The 18777-nt window shown below is 41.4% G+C and overlaps 4 protein-coding genes across 6 annotated transcripts; 2 read left to right on the top strand and 2 right to left on the bottom strand.

Annotated features, from left to right (window-relative positions):
- The first annotated feature begins 220 nt into the window (after window positions 1-220).
- Window positions 221-3700, top strand: LOC108045154 (probable E3 ubiquitin-protein ligase makorin-1). 2 transcript variants are annotated; one of them, XM_017124375.1, is made up of 4 exons: window positions 221-300; window positions 769-1633; window positions 2048-2321; window positions 2484-3700. In XM_017124375.1, exons 2-4 carry the CDS (start codon window positions 831-833, stop codon window positions 2580-2582), a joined length of 1176 nt encoding a protein of 391 aa, XP_016979864.1. In that variant the 5' UTR covers window positions 221-300; window positions 769-830; the 3' UTR covers window positions 2583-3700. The 2 variants fall into 2 exon arrangements, with proteins under 2 accessions (XP_016979864.1, XP_016979865.1); XM_017124376.2 differs by lacking the exon at window positions 221-300 and adding an exon at window positions 338-492.
- Window positions 3701-4517: 817 nt separating this feature from the next.
- LOC108045149 (protein ARV1) lies at window positions 4518-5736 on the top strand. The gene is made up of 4 exons (XM_017124371.2): window positions 4518-4670; window positions 4732-4851; window positions 4912-5050; window positions 5119-5736. Exons 1-4 carry the CDS (start codon window positions 4575-4577, stop codon window positions 5484-5486), a joined length of 723 nt encoding a protein of 240 aa, XP_016979860.2. The 5' UTR covers window positions 4518-4574; the 3' UTR covers window positions 5487-5736.
- Window positions 5737-5846: 110 nt separating this feature from the next.
- Window positions 5847-9060, bottom strand: LOC108045148 (WD repeat-containing protein 26 homolog). The gene is made up of 3 exons (XM_017124370.2): window positions 8477-9060; window positions 7148-8100; window positions 5847-6822 (listed from the first exon to the last, which is right to left on the bottom strand). Exons 1-3 carry the CDS (start codon window positions 8936-8938, stop codon window positions 6342-6344), a joined length of 1896 nt encoding a protein of 631 aa, XP_016979859.1. The 5' UTR covers window positions 8939-9060; the 3' UTR covers window positions 5847-6341.
- A 2644-nt stretch (window positions 9061-11704) lies between these two features.
- On the bottom strand, window positions 11705-18385 carry LOC108045143 (cyclin-dependent kinase 12). 2 transcript variants are annotated; one of them, XM_017124364.1, is made up of 9 exons: window positions 17995-18385; window positions 17689-17737; window positions 16814-17378; window positions 15896-16758; window positions 15678-15837; window positions 14107-15346; window positions 13654-14042; window positions 12850-13323; window positions 11705-12774 (listed from the first exon to the last, which is right to left on the bottom strand). In XM_017124364.1, the coding sequence occupies exons 3-9, from the start codon at window positions 17020-17022 to the stop codon at window positions 12615-12617; spliced, it is 3495 nt and encodes a 1164-aa protein (XP_016979853.1). In that variant the 5' UTR covers window positions 17023-17378; window positions 17689-17737; window positions 17995-18385; the 3' UTR covers window positions 11705-12614. The 2 variants fall into 2 exon arrangements, with proteins under 2 accessions (XP_016979853.1, XP_016979854.1); XM_017124365.2 differs by lacking the exons at window positions 17689-17737; window positions 17995-18385 and having other exon boundaries at window positions 16814-17475.
- Between the last annotated feature and the right edge of the window lie 392 nt (window positions 18386-18777).

The following is an 18777-nucleotide window of genomic DNA, read 5'->3' on the forward strand; positions in this document are numbered from 1 at the left end:
GTTCCCAATATTCCTGTAAATTAAGCTAAAAGTTTATATGAACATTAATTCACCTTAATGAATATAATGGATATATATAGTATATGAAAAAGGTTTTTAAGAAATGTTAATATTTAAATTATTTTTAACGATTTCTTTTCTAGGTTTCATTCCATTTAATTCCCTCTTAATCTACGCATCTAAGCATCTCCTTTTTAACGGTTTGTTTTGCGTGTTATTTAAATTGTCGATGAACTTGGTCACACTACGGGAAAAAAATTGTGAATGTGATCGGTGCATAAAACGACAAAGTAAAACATTGTAAGTGTATCAGAGGTTAAAATAGCTTAGATTTTTGGTAATTGCAATGTCGCGGAGCCAAAAAGTAACAATAAAAGTTTAAAAACTACCATGGATTCGTTTGATTTGACATCCAAGAACACCGAGCCATACATACGCCTTTAGAAATCTACATACATACATACCTACATTGCATATTTCGCTGATGCTAAGGTAATAATTTGAATGCAAGAGTCGTCATGCCTGCATTTCATGTGTGTTGCCACCGAAAGTAGCGAATAATAGATGGAAGCTTAGCTAAAAAGTGGGCAGAAGGCAAAATTTTTGTCATATCCGCGTATGTACGCAGTTGTTGTGTCTGTAGGCATGTGCACTCGGGGGGTAAGAAACCGAACGCTCGAGTCCCTGCAGGCGTAAAAGATTGGAGGACTCATTACCCAGACTATATCCGGTGCTAATCAAATGCCAATCAATCGCTTTTCTTTTTAGGTCATCATCGAGACTTGTCAGAGATTCGTAAAATCAAAAGCGTTTGCAATTCTCATAGCAAAATGAGTGCCGTCGCCAGCAGCGATCCAGCCATCAGCGGCATGGCCCTTGGCCGAAGCCAGACCATCTGCCGCTACTACGTGCGCGGGATCTGTCGCTTCGGGGAGCTCTGCCGCTTCTCACACGATCTGAGTCGCGGTCGTCCGGAGTGCGAGCAGACAGTGACCACCGAGGTGCTACCGAAGCCGAGTACCAGCAACAGCTACAGCGCCAGCACCAGCACCTCCAGCCAGCAGAGAAACTGGGCCAACGCACCGGAGTTCGTGCCCAGCCAGAAGCGGAATTTGGCCCGTGAACAGAACGAGGCAGAGGCCAACGTAGGCTCAGGGGCGGAGACGGATGCCGGTGCGTCCTATTTCGTCATTACTCCCGCCGTCTCCTGGGCCGAAGTTGTGGGTGGGCCGTCATCTCTTAACAACAAAGAGGAATACTCACCCATGAATCCCGCTTCGCTGGAGGAAGTCTGCCCGTACGAGAGCCCCTGCGTCTGGGGCGAACTCTGCCCCTACCGCATCCACATGGAGCTGTGCGAAATGTGCGACCAATACTGTCTGCATCCCACAGATCAAGCCCAGCGCAAGAAGCACAACCGCGAGTGCCTGCAACAGCACGAACAAGCCATGGAGCTTTCCTTTGCTATCGCCAGGTCCAAGGACAAGACGTGCGGCATATGCTTCGACACGATCATGGAGAAGGCGGGCAGGGAAAAGCGTTTCGGGATCCTACCCAACTGCAACCACATATTCTGCTTGGAGTGCATTCGCACATGGCGCCAGGCCAAACAGTTCGAGCATAAAATAACGCGGTAAGTGAGATTAACCATACCTGTTTTTGAAAACGGCCATTTTGTTAATTGCCCTTTGTGTTCGGAAATCCCAAGTCAAATTCCATTGACTGTTGATTTCACCATAAGTTGGTTCAATCAAGACTGTGTTTTCAGTTCTACTTCATTTTTCGTCGAAACATGAAAAATCAAGTTTTGTAGATTAAGTAGTAGCTTGTAGGGAAACTAGTGACAGAATTTTTTTATTATTGTTTCCTTTTAAATAAAATGTTTTCCTTTTGCTTAATAAAAAGAAGGTTCAAAAAAGGGTTATAAAAATATTTCAGTTTTAAATTTAAAGTTGGGAGCTATTAATGACTTCAAACATTAAACAAATATAGATGTCAGGGATTGATTCATATTTTGTTTTGATACTAACTCCTTTTAAATTTGTAGAGCTTGCCCCGAATGTCGCGTGTGCTCTGATTTTGTCTGCCCCAGTGCGTTTTGGGTGGAGACCAAAGAGGAGAAGGACAAACTGCTCAATGATTACCGCGCCGCCTTGGGTGCCAAGGATTGCAAATACTTCAAAAAAGGCGAGGGCAAGTGTCCCTTTGGTAACAAGTGCTTTTACAAGCACGCCCTGCCCAATGGAGACATCGTCGATGTGGGATTGCCGAAGCGAACTCGCAAGTTACGGAGCCAGAATGAAATAATCGATTTGCTTGATGTAAGTAACAAAATTGCAAACAAAATATAATTTAAAAAGTTATTTCTACCCAAAATCCTTTAAAAAGTTAAATGTTATATGCAGATTTCCAGGGATATTGTGACACCTTAAAATTAAATTCTCAAATGAGGTGGTCAATATTAATAATTCCATATTTTATAGATTTATCTATGGGACTATGTAGATCGCCGTGATTATCATTGGCTGGAGTTATTTTCAACTGATATAAGCGAAAGTTCCGATTTCTCGGAAGACGACTAAGCTTCTGGAACAGAAGGAAACGAAAAGCAACAACAGCCCAAAAGCATACAAATTTGGATATACAGTCCCAGAAAAAACGTAAACAATATTCAAACGATATATATAAATGATACTGAACCAAATATCGAATGCGAAATTAAACAAAAAAATGTATTTGGGTACCAAATTTAGGTTACATAAATATTTATTCTCCACTTAATGCAACGAAATTTACAGCAACTTTTCCGTACTTGTATTAAATTAAATTATATTTAATACCATTAATAACAAGTGGTTCAACTTAAACCTAAAGAACATTGATATATCATTAAATATGAATACAAAATTTTAGAGATAAACAAGCAGTAAACAGTACATTTTGAAAATAGGTGATATAAAATGTGTAAACTATGCCTTTCAGACTGAATTGTAAAGATAAAAATACATACATTCTTTAATCGGTTTTCTACTCATTTTTTGAAGTTTAACAACTACATCTAAGTAAAACGCACATAGCAAACCACATAAGTACGTCTATCTGGATATTTGCAGACATTCAATCTCAAATGAGTCAGTGTATCCATAACCGAGCAGATACTATTCCCTTTCGTCGATAAATGAAATTTTTGTTATTGTTATGAGCCTTTGTGTTAGAGTATTACTGTTGCATACCCTATAATTCAGTATATTTGTAATCGTTGGCCACAAGCGTAATACCCAAAACCACTACAAATATTATATGTATAACATCTATATTGTATATTGATTTTAAGTTTATAATTTCGAAATGTACCTCTTTATAATGTTTTGTTTTTACTGATACAAATGTAATGTGTTGTCCACTAGAAAAGCAACAATTAAATAAACTAAGGGAATTAACATATAAACCCAACATGTTCAAAATCTAAAACCTAAAATCAATGTAACAATTACTTGAAAATCTCAATAATTGCATAGAATCCGAGTTCAGCGATTCAAACCCATTTATATGTGATTAATAGTTGACAAACAAAAAATATCTTATGAATAATTGGTAATAAGTACATAGTTTTAAAAACATGCATATGGTCGTTGAAATATGATATAGATTGAACAATTTAGTTTAACAAATACATGCTATCGCAAAAGCTGCATTGCAATGCCTTTGTTCTGTTCTTCATTACTTTCGATGTCATGTACCACAAGAAGCACACTGAAGGACCCACATAGGTAATTCTTCCTTAATGGGTTTAAGGGTCAACCTCATCGCATAATAATGAGGAAATGTAATTTTAGTTAAGTGTAATAACTATAATTTGCTGTTAAATTATGAGTTTGTCCAATAAGATTTCCAAAATAGCTGAACCTATCCAGAAGTGATATTTTTCTTTAATTTTTGAACTGGATTACAAAATAAATTATTGAACGGAGTAAACTCGTAAATCAAAATACTTTTTGAAGTTACTAACTAATAATTGTAAGAAAATATTCGGGGTCCGTTCCAAAAAATTATGAATATCTTTTTAAACGGATTTATAACACGAGCCCTGAATCGAATACTAATTGTGCCATTTCCCATTTTTAAAATTGTTCAAAACAAAAATAACCAATCTGGCTGAAGTTGTACCTAGATTAGATTAAAAATAAAATTTGTAACATTATGTTGATAATAAAACGCAGGAATGAAATAAATAAAAAAATAAACCTAACCTGAGGAGGATAAACGGAGATTTTTTGATTTTATAACACAACTTTTGGGACTTTTAGGGTCAAAACAGGCAAGATAAAACCAAATGAGCAGAAGTTCTGAAAGCCTAATCTCTAATAGCTTTACTTCGAAGTGCAAGAATACTCAGGACATATTTTAAATAGGGATTCCCGTTAATGGTTCTTATATTTTGAACTTCTAACGGTTCAAAAGTGTACTGGTTGTATTATTCAGCTTTCTGAAAACGGTAATACTAATCAGCTGATGAATTAAAATGTTTGTTTATTCGGCTATTTACCAAAATAAGGTTTAATTTAACAAACAAAATGAGTGAAAAAAGGCGACTCGTGTGCATTAATTGTGGACACAGAGCCAAGGAACTATTCAAGAAATATAGCAATTCTCTAAAAACCACCCAATGCGTAAGAATACACACATATTGCCAAAAACATAGTTGAGTTCAATTTGCGAAACATTTCTCAGGATAAATGTCACCAAACCACTGATAAATACATAGAGTTCGAGGAGTTTATCATATTAATAGATGCACTTCTGTTGGATTCTTGCGCCTTCCGTCACATAATATACAATGGAGACTTTAAAGTGAGGAAATATCGAATAGGTCGATTTTAATATAAAACTCGGAAATGTATGCTATTTTAGTTATATTGGAAGATTTCGTTGGTTGTGCTGCTTTTGGAATCCTTTGCGCTGTGCCGCCAAAAACTCCCTGAACATTCGGATGCCTCTTTAAACGTACACGAAAAAGGTTTCTACACATATACGCTTCAAAATATAGGAGGTATTAAACACATATTTTGTTGGCTGCAGCGCAAGTAATTTTTCTAATTTAATTGTTTTGTATTTTAGATTACCTTTTTATGACGTTATTGCTACTAATAATTACAGTCACTCTAAGTATTGATTGGATGAAGAAGATGGGTCCTCGCAGTTTTACTTTAATTATTTTCAAAGTGGTACTGATCTCGAATTTGTCCAAGTTCTTTCTTCTGCCCATTTTAGTGTGGCGTAATAACACAACCGTTTTTGGGCGGAGTTTGCACCATGTCCTGGTCATGGGCCATCACCTCTGCTCCCTGGTCATCGCCTACGAGGCAGTCGGAGCAACTAGAAAGGACCTTCGATGGTGGGCCCTAACATTGGTAGTCATTGCCTTCGCCTTCAAGGAATCTGCAAGGCAGTTTGTCTCACTGTTGTTGGAGGAACATTTTACGTAAAAGAGAAATTGTTACGGCAATTGTTTATAAAAGGCTGAAAATTAAAATACAATTTCCTATGTACGACGTTATTGCCAAATAAATTAATTCTAAATATTAAAATAGAAAATATAGCAGTTAAATTGCGGGCATAGAACAAAACATAGTTGATAAGCTTCTAACTTAATATATTTCTAAAATAATTAACCAGAGATTGCTAGAGCAGTGCAATTAAACTATATTATCAAAAAACGCAACGATCGACTTTATTTTGAAATTAATAAGAAACAACAAAACTACAATGAAAAGAGCATGTTCAATTTTCACTCAAATTTTATTGATTGCTTAAGACCCAGGATTATCGAAAGGAAAACATCGACATTTTAAAAACATATATAGAACTATTTTTATTGTGTCTGCTGGTTATGAAATACGTCAAATCGTGTTACATACTAAATGTCGGAAACTGCATAGAACAAATCAAATGGCAATAATTTTAAAATCAAGCAGGTCGATTCCACTTTTGATAAATAAAAAGATCGAGAAGAGTTCGCTTATATAGGCCGGGAAATATTACTTCGCATTGCCATACACATACATAAAAAAGAAATCTGAGAACGAATTGATTTCTTGTTATAGCATAGTAGATATGATGTTATGCCTCTCCTTTCGTATGAATGTACTTAAGTAATTAATGCTAATCGTAAGTCATGCTGCTCATACATATTGTTGTAACGGCAGTTTGTAGCAACGACGACACCGACGCGCAATCAGAGCGGGACGCATTCTGCATTTATATCGAAATCAGGGCGCACTATAACTAAATCAGCATCCAATATCTACCCCATGCACACCCATTAGCTACCGCTCGCGATCTTAAGTCATATTCCAGGAGGACGAAGACGAGCTAGAAGAGCAATCGTCGCTCTCAGTCGTTGCGCTGCTGCCGTTGGGCTTGGGTCCCCAGATCCTCACGGTAGCGTCGTCGCTGGCGCTGGCCAACAGGGACGGGTACACGGGGTTCCAGGACACGCAGTTGACCGTCTTGGTGTGCCCGGCCAGCTTGGCCAACGGCTCCTCGCGCTTAATGTGCCAAATGTAGACGACCTTGTCCTCGCTGCCGCTGGCAACGAAGCTCTCGTTGACGCCGCCGAAGCAGGAGTGGATGGCGAAATTGCTTTGTCGTATTCCCTGGAACCGGCGCACCAGACACTTGTCCTCGATGTCCCAGAGATGTAGGCCTTGGTTGGAGACGTTCAGCAGAGCCAAGCGATCGGCAGAGTTAATGCTGAAGGTCATAATGGGATGTGGCTCCCTCAGAATATCAAAATCTGAACGCGGGCTATCAAAGTTGTACCTAAACGAAAAAGTGAAAGTTGATGTAAGTTGCAGGCCTCCAATATAAATCAAAAGCAATCATCTAAAAAACAATTTGTTCTACTTTAAAGTCCAGTTGGTTTTTCTTTTATAAATTACTTATAAGGAATTAATTTAAAGCTTGAAATCTATAAAATTCTAAAATAATAATTCGAAGACCCTATAAGTTCTTAGGTTTACAGTATCAAGTCTGAATTTAGCAGTACTATTACTATAACGTATTTTCCAATTCAAATATTTGAAGTAAGACCTAATCGAACGATTTCTCTTAGAAACCAACTAGACAAGCCAACCAATCTACTTACCCTCTTATACGGTAGTGATTATCGGCCGCTAAGATCGTTTTGTTGTCCGCCCGAAAGGCTATGCTGTTGACGCGTACTCCCTCCCAAGAGTCCACAATGGTGCCATTGAGGTCACACAAGTAAAGCTGACCCTTCTGGCCGCCGCAAACGAAGCGAGCGCCATCCCGGCTGAAGGCGCCGCAGGCCAGACTGTCCTCCAGCGACTGCGAGAACTTGACCACCAGCTTGCCATCGTCCACGTTCCAGATGTAGAGCTCGTGGGAGTCCTCTGTGCCGCCAACGAGGATGAGCTTGGAGTCGGGACTCCAGCTGACGAAGCTTACGCTGAGCTGGGCCTGGCCGTCAAGGACGCGCCGATGCTTCAGGGTCAGCTTGTATGGATCAACATCCCAAATAATCACAGTAGAGTCCTTGCTGCCCGTCGCCAACTTGAGACCGTCGGGCGAGAACTTGCAGAACCAGACCTCGTCGCAGTGGTCGGTGAGGACCTGGATTGTCTGCATGGGAAAGCCGTCCGTGGTGCAGCAGTGGTCGGTGAGCAGCGAGACCGTCGCCAGGTTCGTCTCCCACGCCATATCGTGGCAAGGGCAGAGCTGGCTCTGCAGCTCCACGGACTGCTGCAGCAGAGTGCGAAGGCGTCGCGGCGACATCATCACCGACGGCGGCATAAATGTCTGCAGGCGCTCCATGACCAAGGCCCGTGACAAGATGCCCTTGCCCTCCCACTTGGCGCGCTGGTAAAGGTCTTGATTGGTGGAACACATCATGTACGAGGACAGCTGGTGCACACGCGATATGTTGTGCTGCAGTGGCGTCAGCTCGCTGCGAAGGACGTGCAGGGCGTCCAAGGGATTGCCATCATCCAAATGCTCTAAATACTTTTGCTCCAGCAGTATGAACTTCATTTCGGTGATCGTTGCCAATTTTCCATTATCAATTAATGGCTCTAAGTCCTAAAATATTAAATTATGTCATATGGTATAAGTGAACTGTAATGTAACTCCAGAGAATAAAACTAACAAAAATTAAAGGTAATGTCGAGTGTCTTTAAAATTAATTACTAATTCATTACGGAGCGGTAGATTCTAGACAATGTTTTTCTTTAGCTTTTTACTTTAACTTGGCTGTATAGACTGTGTTTATACTTATTTTACTTTATCTTTTTTATATAAGTGAGTATAAATACACGAAATCTCGATTTTTTGATGTTTTTTCAAGATAATTAATTCATTAGAATTCATATTCATTAAATGCTATCTTCTGTTTATGAATTTATTAATCTATAGTACTCTGCAATAAAAAGTGCGAGAAATTGTTGTAGCGTATTACCTTAAGATCTGAATCTGCCTTTGACCAGTCACCCATTAGGACATGCTCCCTAAACTTGGTGGCCGAAGGGTGTTCCAAGTAGCACCCCGACTCAACCATGAGCGTTTTGACTGACTTGTCGAGACCGACGTCGTGCAGATACTGTCCGATCAACCGGATGATCTCCTGGTTTGACTTGTCCAACTGTACGCCGCTGTAGCTGGTGTTCTCCCGATTGTTTTCGCCGTCAACGATGCGACTGCTGCTGCCGTTGTTGTTGACAACAAACCCATTGTGTTTGGAATCGTGTCCGTTGGTGGCGGCGCTGCTGCCCGAAGGATTCTCGTCCCCGATTCCGACGCTGTCCTCGCCACTGCCACCACCCTCGCGGGCCACGTTCTCGGCACTGCCGCCGGAATTAAGGGCGGAACCCTCTAGAGGCCTGGAGCAGGAGCCGCTCGACGTTGAAGTGGTGCTCTGCATGGTCGGTCCAGTACTGGTTGCCTCGGAGCCGGGTGTATTGCTGGCGCTGCGATCCCGTGGTCTCTTGTGGCTGTCTGTCGATTTGCACTGCCCTCTGCTTGGATTTTCTAATGTTTCCGCGCTGGAGCCTGTCGAAGTGGAGTTCAATTGTTGCTGTAACTGCTGGGCCGCTCGCGACGTGGATGCCGCATCTATTGATCCTGCGGCGGCGGCGACGGAAACGAAAACGGCGGATGAGGATGAGGAGCCTCCTGAGCGACGACCCTTTTTGCGCGGCGGCTGGTCCTCGGATGAGGCACCAGTTGCAGCTGCCTTTTTGTTGTTTCTATCAATTTTGAGTCCTTTGCGAACGCGGCAGCAACAAGCAGGCTCTGCCTCCGGCTCAGCCTCTCTCCCGGATCCGGATCCCGATCCCGAGCAAGTGCCTCCAACCTGGACAGCTGCCTGATGGGCCTAGGCGGCCTGAATCGACGATTGCACAAGGGGTGTCAGCGTGATTGCGGCTCCGTTTCTGGCAGTTGATAGCACTCGCTGATAGCAGTTCGATCTACGACCTGCGGAGAAGGTATATTATTGCTTTATATTACAGTTACTTTGTAGGAGTGCAGTTCGTAATCTGCCTACTGATTGGCTTTCCGAAATAACGCATTCCACTTGTGGAACCCAAGTGTGAATTTCACGGTTTTTTTTTGGGTTCGATCTACAGCGTGTGGAAAGGTATGCCACCATTTATATTTCATACACATACCACTTACAGAGTCCAAGTATTATTTTTGATTTGTCTTTTTGGATTCGATCTATCAGATACCTTATGGCCATTCAGCCCGATTATTAAAATGCAGTTTTCGATTGACTTATTGATTTGCTACTCAGGAAACATCGAGCTCCCCAATCGCCGCAACCTTTTCCAGGTAAAATCAATCAATACACAATTCAAGGGTATTTGCATTCGGCTTTTTACATCACACACAATTACATTTGTGGGTACATATATGTACAATGTACATGCATTTTACTTACATTTGTACATACATCCCTAGATGTTGGCTGCACAGTCGTGGACAAAAATATTGGAATTAATTATTTATATTATAAACTAAATTAATTAAAAGTGTTAAGCTGTTTTGAATGTAATTTTAAAGTGATCATTTAAATATTGTTCAACACATTCTAAAATAACTATCTTATCTTAACTTGTCTCAAGATTAGGATAGCAGAACATTTGAACTAGTCGATTTTAAAGGTATTGGAGTTTTCCTCGTATAACATAGGGGTTTTCTTTTTTGTTACGCTCAATTAGCTCTATAAAGTCTCCAACGAAAACTGGTTCACCCACACCACTAGAAAACATTCACCCCCGTATCATAGACCCTAAACAATGAACTTTATTGTGGAATAGAACGCATTTGAAATTGTCTCCTATTTCATAGAAATATGCTATAAGATATAATTTAAAGAATAAAAAAAGAATAGTTAGCGATCTCAAAAAATAAAAACAACAATGAATCAACCAATTTTATAATGACCAAAAATTTACTACGTCGTAAAAGAAAAAAAAAAGTTTGCGATTTGGGATTTTATAACAAAATATGAAGAATACTCTGAATTAGCCAATACTTCCGCCCCTGACTGTGTGGGCTCGTATTAATCAACTTTGCTTTGTTTTCGGTACAAAGGAATGAGAAAATACTTCTATTTACATACACGCACATATGGTTTTCCTCACTTTCTTTTAGAAAATGTCTGGATCAAGTTATCATTGCCAAAGATCTTTGGAGCAGCTAATCACTCCTGGTAATTCTGTTCATCCAATACAAATCCACTCAGCTGGCTATAGTTCGCTAATACACTTCACTTTCCACTGCATTTCTCTTTTGGCCTTCCAAGTGCATCGTAATAATGTAGGTATACAAACAGACACGCTCCCACAGATGCAGCCTTTACCGTTGTTTATGCCTCGAAAATATACCATCTAGAAGGCTTATCCCGAAATATAAGAGTAGTTGGACACACACCGTAAAGCAATCTCTTAATTGACGGGTTTGCAATTAAAAAACAAAGGCGAACTGACACAATATACATACAAATCTGATGATGAAACGCACTTATATATATGCTGCACTTAGTAAGACCGCTTGAAAATACCAAATCATTTCGTTGGCCTACGAACGATAAAAATACTAACAATTTATTTTTGAGTGACCGTTTGCCTCCCATATCTTTACACTTTTTAACGTAATTTATATTATACAAATTATTAACTAAGAAGTTGTTAATAATTGTTAATTTTTGAAATTTTTGAAAAAAAGAAGCTTAGACCAGCTGCAAAAACAATACGAATTGCATTAATTTTTAATGAGTGAATAGGTGATTTTAAGACTAAGTAGTTTATAAAATATAAAGCAATTTTGTAATCGAAAATTGCAGTAAAAATGAATATAAAAAACACAAAAATGGCCGTTAACATATCATAATTTGCTATTTTTTTCTGAAATAATAGAAATTTTTGCGCTTAAATTAAATGTAAACATGTTTTCCAGCTGAAAATGTAAATCCTCCTCACTTAGTGTTATATTAACCAAAAAATTACGCTTTTAAATTCGTTTATTTCCGTTTCATATAAAAGCTAACAAATAAGTTCAGCTTTATCCCATTAAGCAAAAATTTATTTGAATAATAGAAATAAAAAAAGTAAAATATTAAAAGGAATACTACCAGTAATAAAATACGTTTAAGCAGCTACCAATTAATTTAAAATACACTTTATATATTTCACTTTTATTTAGATAGGGTTTGATGTTCCAAAAATGAATTTAGTCAATTTGATTTGCGATTTGAGATATTACTTTTGTTGATCGTGTGTGTAATGGTAGAATTAATCAACCTATTTACATAATTTGGAGTGAATCGATTTCAGTCTCACGCACATCATGCAACTTATTCTGATGCTGTGTGCGCTCAAACATCATATTAAAATATAAACTTATCAAATGCCTGCATATGGGTAAATTAGTACATATTTACTTGATAAATTCATTTATAATTTACACTTTTCTTAAATACTTAACAATAAACTAAACTAGTCAATACACTATATGTAGTCTATTATTATTTAACAATTTGTTTATAATTAAAATGCTAATCTTTAACTGCTTCACTATATACGCTTATCTCGTAGCTTTGAAACATGGTCACTTACAAATCGCCTTTGATGATATACGAATACGTACTGAATTATTAGTTTACACTTTCGTTACGCGAATTTAATGTTCCCGCTTATGCACGATGTCTGCCGATTGCCAATTTAATATTCCAAAATTAAAAACACTAATAGCAAAGTAAATTAAATTGAATATTTAAAATCATGATTTGTTCAAAAAGTATCTTGCGGATTATATATAACACTTTTCGTTTATACAGCGATTGATTCAATTTGCCCAACATATAAAGCAATTTGTAAATGTAGCCAAGACTTTATTGAAGCTGTCTTAAACTCGACAACGGCTAGAACAAGTCTTAATCAACCTATTCTGGCCCTGTTCGTGGATAACAGAATCCCATTATTGGTTACGTTATTGCTAGTTACGGCTAGTTGCTAGTGCCACCAGGAACACTCCTCGCCATCTCGCTGTTTGTAGCTCTCTCTTACATTAAGAAGCGAAGCAAACAGCAAATGCTAAGCATCTCCCACCATGGCAGCTCCATGCTGTTGGTATTTGGTCGAGGCTATCACCGTGGGAGGCAGCGACTCCTGTTGTTCCCGCAGCTGCCGACGGCGCTTCTTACTCCAAAGCTCATGGCAGTCTTGCCACGTGGGCAACTGTGGCGTTGGCATTCTTTAAAAATACGAGAACATCAGTTGGTTGTTTGGGGCACCCACAGGGGATTAAATCTGGTTGTGATATACTCACTCGTCGGGGTTGATATTCTTCAGCCACGGTGATCGGAGCGCATCTTCGGCCGTTATGCGCTTGTCCGGATCCAAGTCCAGCATTTTGTCTAGCAGATCTAGAGCAGGGGCTGGCATGAACTCAAAGTCTTCCCGCAGGCGACGGCGATGCGTCTTCTTCTGCTTAAGAGTGTGGAACAGAGGCAGCTTAATTACGTTCGGCCACACGGCAGGAACCGGTGATCCGCAGATCTTCGATATGGTTTCAAGCTGAGCCATCTCTGCATTGGCTGGGAACAGTGGCCGCTTCACAAAGAGTTCTCCGAGGATGCAGCCGCAGGACCATACATCTATCGACGGACCGTATCGCTCCTCACCAAGCAACAGTTCCGGCGGTCGATACCAAAGGGTAATCACTTTGTTCGTATAGGGTCGCTCCCGATCGTCTGCATTGTACAGTCTTGCCAATCCAAAGTCCGCCAGTTTCACTTTACCTCTGCAAGGAGCACATAAATATTTTCAATTCTGAGGATGAACGATTAATCTTAAATATTACAATTATATGGAAATCGACTGAACATTGCAGCCTTTTTTTCTGAAGCCTTTTTTTATAAATTTTGTTTTAAGGGGAAAAGGCAGTAATGCAATTATTTACTGAATAAAAACATTTAACTACTCTCTAAAAATCATATTTTTTGAGAATCAAGTACATTTTATCCCACTCTAATGTTTGGCTTTAAATAATGTAACTGTTCAGATTCATAAATACTTTCCACCCCTGAAATGAAATTCATTTATAATCGACCCCAATGGTAAATCTCCCCACCTGTTGTTCATTAAAATGTTCGAGCACTTGATGTCTCGATGAAGAAAATTCTTTTTGTGGCAGTAGTTAAGACCATCCAGGAGCTGCTTCATAATGCTAGCGTTGTTCTCCTCATTGAAATCGACCATGCCAGATTCGAGCAGGCCCATCAGGTCATGATCCATGTACTCAAACACCAGGTAGAAGGATCCTTTGTCCTTGCGGAACTCGACGGCATCCTGTTTGTCCGTAACAATTTCATGCAAGTTTACTATATTGCGATGGTTTAGTTGCCTCAGTATTTTGATTTCACGCACAGCTGTAATAGGAAAACCCTCCTTTTCGTGTTCGAGCCGGACCTTTTTCAGGGCCACCATGTCATTAGTATGATGATCTCGCGCCTTGTAGACCTGCAAAGATAAATGGTAAACCATCAGGCATCATGTATTGACACATTTTAATTGCAATCCTTACCTGACCGTAAGTTCCTTCTCCTATTTGCGCAATCATCTCGAACACATCCACACACCGCTCGCCCCAGTCGCGGACGTTGTTCCTCGAATCTCTGCGATTGAGTATCACTGGTCGACGACGGGTGGCTCCCTGCCCACCAACTTTGCCATGCACATTGCCACCAGCTGGGGCATCAAAGTCTTCGGGACTGTCGATAACATCATCGTCGCCACTTAGCTCTTCGCTGCCAGGAATTACCGGTGGCATCGGAAGGTTAAGCACGCTCTTGTTGGCGCTGCCGGTGGAATTGGCGTTCTTGTCATCCGATTCCTTTTTCTGCGCCGGCGAAGGAGATCTCGCATTGACCAGGTCGAGGGCATTCATGCCAGGAGGCAGCGGCAAAGAGGACAGACTCTTCGGTTTAAGGTTGTTTTTATTGGCCGAGAACGGTGCTACCAACAAAGGTTGCTTCGATGGCGTCGAACTGTCCGGAACATCGGAGCTTGGACCCAGATTCGGAGCCAAAATATCGGTGTCCTTGTTTGGCATGGGAATGTTATTGAGGTCCAGATCTGGTTTGCTACCCAGGACTTCAAGCCCATTGGAAGTCGTCGACGCCGCTGCGGGTGTTCCACTTCCAGGGCCAGATCGGCAATCACCCGTGTTGGGCGTGTTGCCATCTACCGAGGAACTGTTGTCGTTAATGGTCAGTGCACCGTTGCTGTTGCTATTGCTATTGCTGTTCTCCTCCTGTCGCTCAATGATTTCCTTCAGGGCCTTCTGCCTTTTGTGACGGTCTTTAACCAGCTCGGCAAACAGACTTGTCTCGCTGATCTTTTTGAAATACTCCTCCCGCTTGTGCTTCAGATCCCTCGACGTGGGCGAACGGCTGCGCGAGGCGGAGCTGGCACTGCTGGCCGAACTGGGCGACCGGCGACGACTGCCCCCTCTGGTCCTCTGACGCATCTTTGGCGAGCGACGATGGTGATGGTGGTGAGAGCTGGAAGCTCCGACAGGCGACGGCGGTGAGGCATCCAAGTAGCGCGAACTTGGCCTCGGCGATCTTGAGTAGCGATCACCAGAGGTACCAGCTCCGGAAGCACGCTTGGACCTCGTCGCATGGGAAGATGGCGGGCTAGCCGTCGTTCCGTACTTGTGTTTGTGACTGCTTCCATGCCGGAACGCATTTGAACCTGCTCCACTGGACGTCGTGCCACCGACGGGAGATTGTCGACTTCGCGAGTGCTGCACACTAGGGCTCCTTAAAAAAGTGGTAAACAAATACATTAATTTAATTTTTGACATACGCAATCACAATAGCCCAAGTTACCATTCCACTTCTACGCCAATTGTACAATAGTTGAACTTAGAATAGGGTTTATTGACCCTTTTCATCTGAATGTGTTTACTATTAAATATTTCTTTCAAAATATCAATAACGAAAAGTGTTAACATGACAAAAAACGAAATGAGAACCTGTTAAAAATTATTATCTGATTTCAAGTCCTAAACAAATTTTGTCAGTAAGCTTGTATTGGAGTTAATTTGGGCTATTACTCATAGGGCATTTTAAAATAAATAATGCGATTTACCGTGATGACCGCCTGGAATATCGATCCCTGCTGAAGCGTTCGTATTTGCCAGAGTGGTGTCTACTATGTTCAAAGTTTCCAAGGCCCACATCTCGGCTATCGCTGAACTTCCGCCGCTTGTGGGGCGGCGTGCTCGGCTGATGATTGTAGCGATCCAGCTCTGCAACGTATTTTCGGAGGTGAGTAAAATAAATAAGATAATAGTAAGCCAAACTTACCCGGTGATAAGCGTTTCACCTTCCTGGCATCGTGGCTGCTGGAACCGACACCAGAGTAACGAGCCTGATATCCGTGATCGTGACTGGAGCGATGATGCGCATTCACTTCTTCCTTGTGGGGACTATTTACATAGCGGGAGCTGCGTGAATCGCGCGCCACTGACCCACTGCCGCCGACACCACCGCCGCCACCGCTAGAGGAGGTGTAGTGCGAGGGCGGCGGAGTCCGCGGTGAGTTTGCAAACCTCGGGCCGTTGCCACTTGAGCGGGTGGAGGGAGGTGGGGAGCGGTGCCGGTTACTGCTCGTCTGCTTGTTCGTTACGGTGACCTGCAGGTTGCTGCCCAGGGCAGTGTTGGCCGTCTCAACAGACGACTCACCGTAGTAGGTGCTATTGGGGTTAGGGCGACGCGCGGGCGGAGGAGTGGCCGGCGAACTGCTCTCCTTGAGGTTGTGTGGGGTGAAGGTGGAGGGCGCTGCGCTCACCGTCCGCTCGTTGCTCTTGTTAGGAGCCGTCGGCGGGGTGTAGCGCCGGTCTAGTAAGGCATTGATGTCGTTATCGGACATGGAATCGATGCTGGAGTACGACTTGGCCCGCTTCTTCTTGCGCTTCTTGGACTTCTTCTTAGACTTGTGTTTGTGCTTGTCCTTCTTCTGCTTCTTGCGCTTCTGGCGCTTCATCTCCGCCTCGAGCTCGTCGGTGTCAATGGAGTCGCTGGACATGTAGATCTCCCTGCTCCACAGCTCGTCCTTCGAGGTGTTGGATGCCTGGGAGGGATCCTCACGCGGATTGGTCGCCTCGCTGCTCGAAGTTTGCCTCGATCCGGCCGCAGCGGGATCGTTTGAGTCTTCTGCTCGTCTATTTCTGCAAAAACGGTGGGTTACACCTTCACTTTGGTGGGGTTACATGTGCCTCTTACCTGTAGTTATCATAACCCTCCTTATCGGGCTTGGCACCAAGACGACCTTTGGAGAACTGATTATCCGTAGCTGGCTTTGGTTTTTTGATGTTTCCGGCTCCCTTGCCGGCTTCCGCATCCAAGTCACCGGTCTCCTGGTCCGAGAAGTCCTCCGAGCTGACGTCCGAGTACTCCACAAGTGCGGTCGCCGCGGCGGAGGATGCATGCATCGTAGCGTCTCGACGGTTGGGATCGGAGAACTCGCAAGATCCGCAGACACCAGGTTCAGTTTTCTACGGTTCGTGCTGGTATTTCGTTGTTTCGATCGCTCTTTTAACTCGTACTGCAAGTAACACTCCGGCATCCAAGTTTTTACAGCTTTGTGGTGAGATTTTCCTCGGGAGCAGCTCCAATTTTATTTACATCGCTGCCTCTCAGCACAAGCACATATTCGTATGACGTTTTCTTTACATGATTATCGTGGGGATATGTGCTATTTCACAAGCGACGCTGTCGCGCAAGCTATCGAAAAGGTTCGGCACTTCACTGCACTTCTCTTTAAAGTGGATTTAGTGTTCGGTTTCCACTGAAATTAATATAAAAAAAATTTATAACTTGTCATTTTAAGGTTATAATGAAGTGCCGAGTGTGGCCAAACAGCGAATGAGGTGATTAGCGGAAGAACGCGTGTTGTTGCCACGGATATTTTAGGGATGATTATCGCAGGTCACACTATAGAAATTCGGCAGAAGATATAAAAAATATTTTTTACTTACATTTAAATAAACTAAAATCGAATCATATTTAAGGTAATAACAAAGACTTAACTAAAGCAATTGTATATTTCATTAAGTAAAATAATAATTTCACCACTTTATTTACTTTTACAAACTTACCTCAAAAGAAGAAATGCTCTGACGAGAAGTTTCTAAGGACTCCCGTTATCTAAAAATGCAAGCAAATTTAATGTAAATAGCGTTTTTTCTGATATTTAAAAACAGCATTTTCAAAATTATGTTAAGGATTTCCGAGCACATTTTCCAGCACTGCTTCAACACTGTTGCTCGTCGGTGACGTAGTGTGCGAGTCCAAGGTTGTGTGCGTGACTTTATGTATGAGACACACACCGCCGCACATAACATACCTACTTGCAAATGTAAGTGTGGATGTGGGTCATTTTATTTTCTTTTCTGCGGACTTACCAGTTTTTGATGTAAATTATGCAAACACCACTTGTTAAAAACTTTAAGGCCGCCACAACTTGCGGGTATCGTGTTTCTTTGTTTTGGCTGTCGGCAAACGCACTCGCTGAAGCTCTTATATTATTAAATAACACGGCTATCGCAGACTCGTACTCCGACGTTGTTTATGGTTTCGAATCGAATTTTTTACGCGAAAATTACATCAAATCATTGCAGGATTGGTACATAGATAAGAAAGTTTGTTCAAATGCAAGTAACATGTCTCATTAGGCATTGTTTAGGTAGTAAACCATTAGAATAATTTTGCCATGATTCTCTGCATTTGCAATGGCTGGCAATATTCTCGGCGATTAATCAACCAGGGCTGCATCACCTTTCGAGGCGGTGTGAACGCGCTGTGGCGAAAGATCATATTTAACAGAAAACTGTTAGTAAATATTTGTAACTTTCCAAGTTTGTTTATATATAAGTGGTTAAATATGAATCTTAATGAAAAATATGTTTATTTTGAAATGAATTGTAAGCATTTTTAAAAGTATTTGATGGAGGCATACTGGGATTTCGCCTTAACGAGCTCTGGACCCACTGAGGGAGTGTTGTTAAACGTTTGTTGTATCGTTTTATCGATAGATGTATATAATTATATTTAGAAAGACTCCAGTAGAAATTAAGTTCAGTTAAAAATAAATGAATACATGTGTTTTGTTATTTGATAAATGCTGTTACATTATTAATAAAAAAATTTAGAGTTTCTGCTCAAAATATCGAAAATGCAGCCCTCGA

This window comes from Drosophila rhopaloa, unplaced genomic scaffold, assembly GCF_018152115.1.
Source record: "Drosophila rhopaloa isolate 14029-0021.01 unplaced genomic scaffold, ASM1815211v1 contig_47, whole genome shotgun sequence".
Lineage (NCBI taxonomy): Eukaryota > Metazoa > Arthropoda > Insecta > Diptera > Drosophilidae > Drosophila > Drosophila rhopaloa.

Coding starts and splice junctions, on each gene's coding strand:
- LOC108045149 (XM_017124371.2), top strand. CDS start 4,575: ATGAGTGAAAAAAGGCGACTCGTGTGCATTAATTGTGGACACAGAGCC. Junction 4,671..4,731: donor CTCTAAAAACCACCCAATGC/GTAAGAATACAC, acceptor AACATTTCTCAG/GATAAATGTCACCAAACCAC. Junction 5,051..5,118: donor TACGCTTCAAAATATAGGAG/GTATTAAACACA, acceptor TTTGTATTTTAG/ATTACCTTTTTATGACGTTA.
- LOC108045148 (XM_017124370.2), bottom strand. CDS start 8,938: ATGCAGAGCACCACTTCAACGTCGAGCGGCTCCTGCTCCAGGCCTCTA. Junction 8,101..8,476: donor AGGCAGATTCAGATCTTAAG/GTAATACGCTAC, acceptor TTAATATTTTAG/GACTTAGAGCCATTAATTGA. Junction 6,823..7,147: donor AATCACTACCGTATAAGAGG/GTAAGTAGATTG, acceptor TTTTTCGTTTAG/GTACAACTTTGATAGCCCGC.
- LOC108045143 (XM_017124364.1), bottom strand. CDS start 17,022: ATGCATGCATCCTCCGCCGCGGCGACCGCACTTGTGGAGTACTCGGAC. Junction 13,324..13,653: donor AACATTTTAATGAACAACAG/GTGGGGAGATTT, acceptor TGCTCCTTGCAG/AGGTAAAGTGAAACTGGCGG. Junction 12,775..12,849: donor AAGAATATCAACCCCGACGA/GTGAGTATATCA, acceptor GTATTTTTAAAG/AATGCCAACGCCACAGTTGC.
- LOC108045154 (XM_017124375.1), top strand. CDS start 831: ATGAGTGCCGTCGCCAGCAGCGATCCAGCCATCAGCGGCATGGCCCTT. Junction 1,634..2,047: donor TTCGAGCATAAAATAACGCG/GTAAGTGAGATT, acceptor TTAAATTTGTAG/AGCTTGCCCCGAATGTCGCG. Junction 2,322..2,483: donor AAATAATCGATTTGCTTGAT/GTAAGTAACAAA, acceptor CATATTTTATAG/ATTTATCTATGGGACTATGT.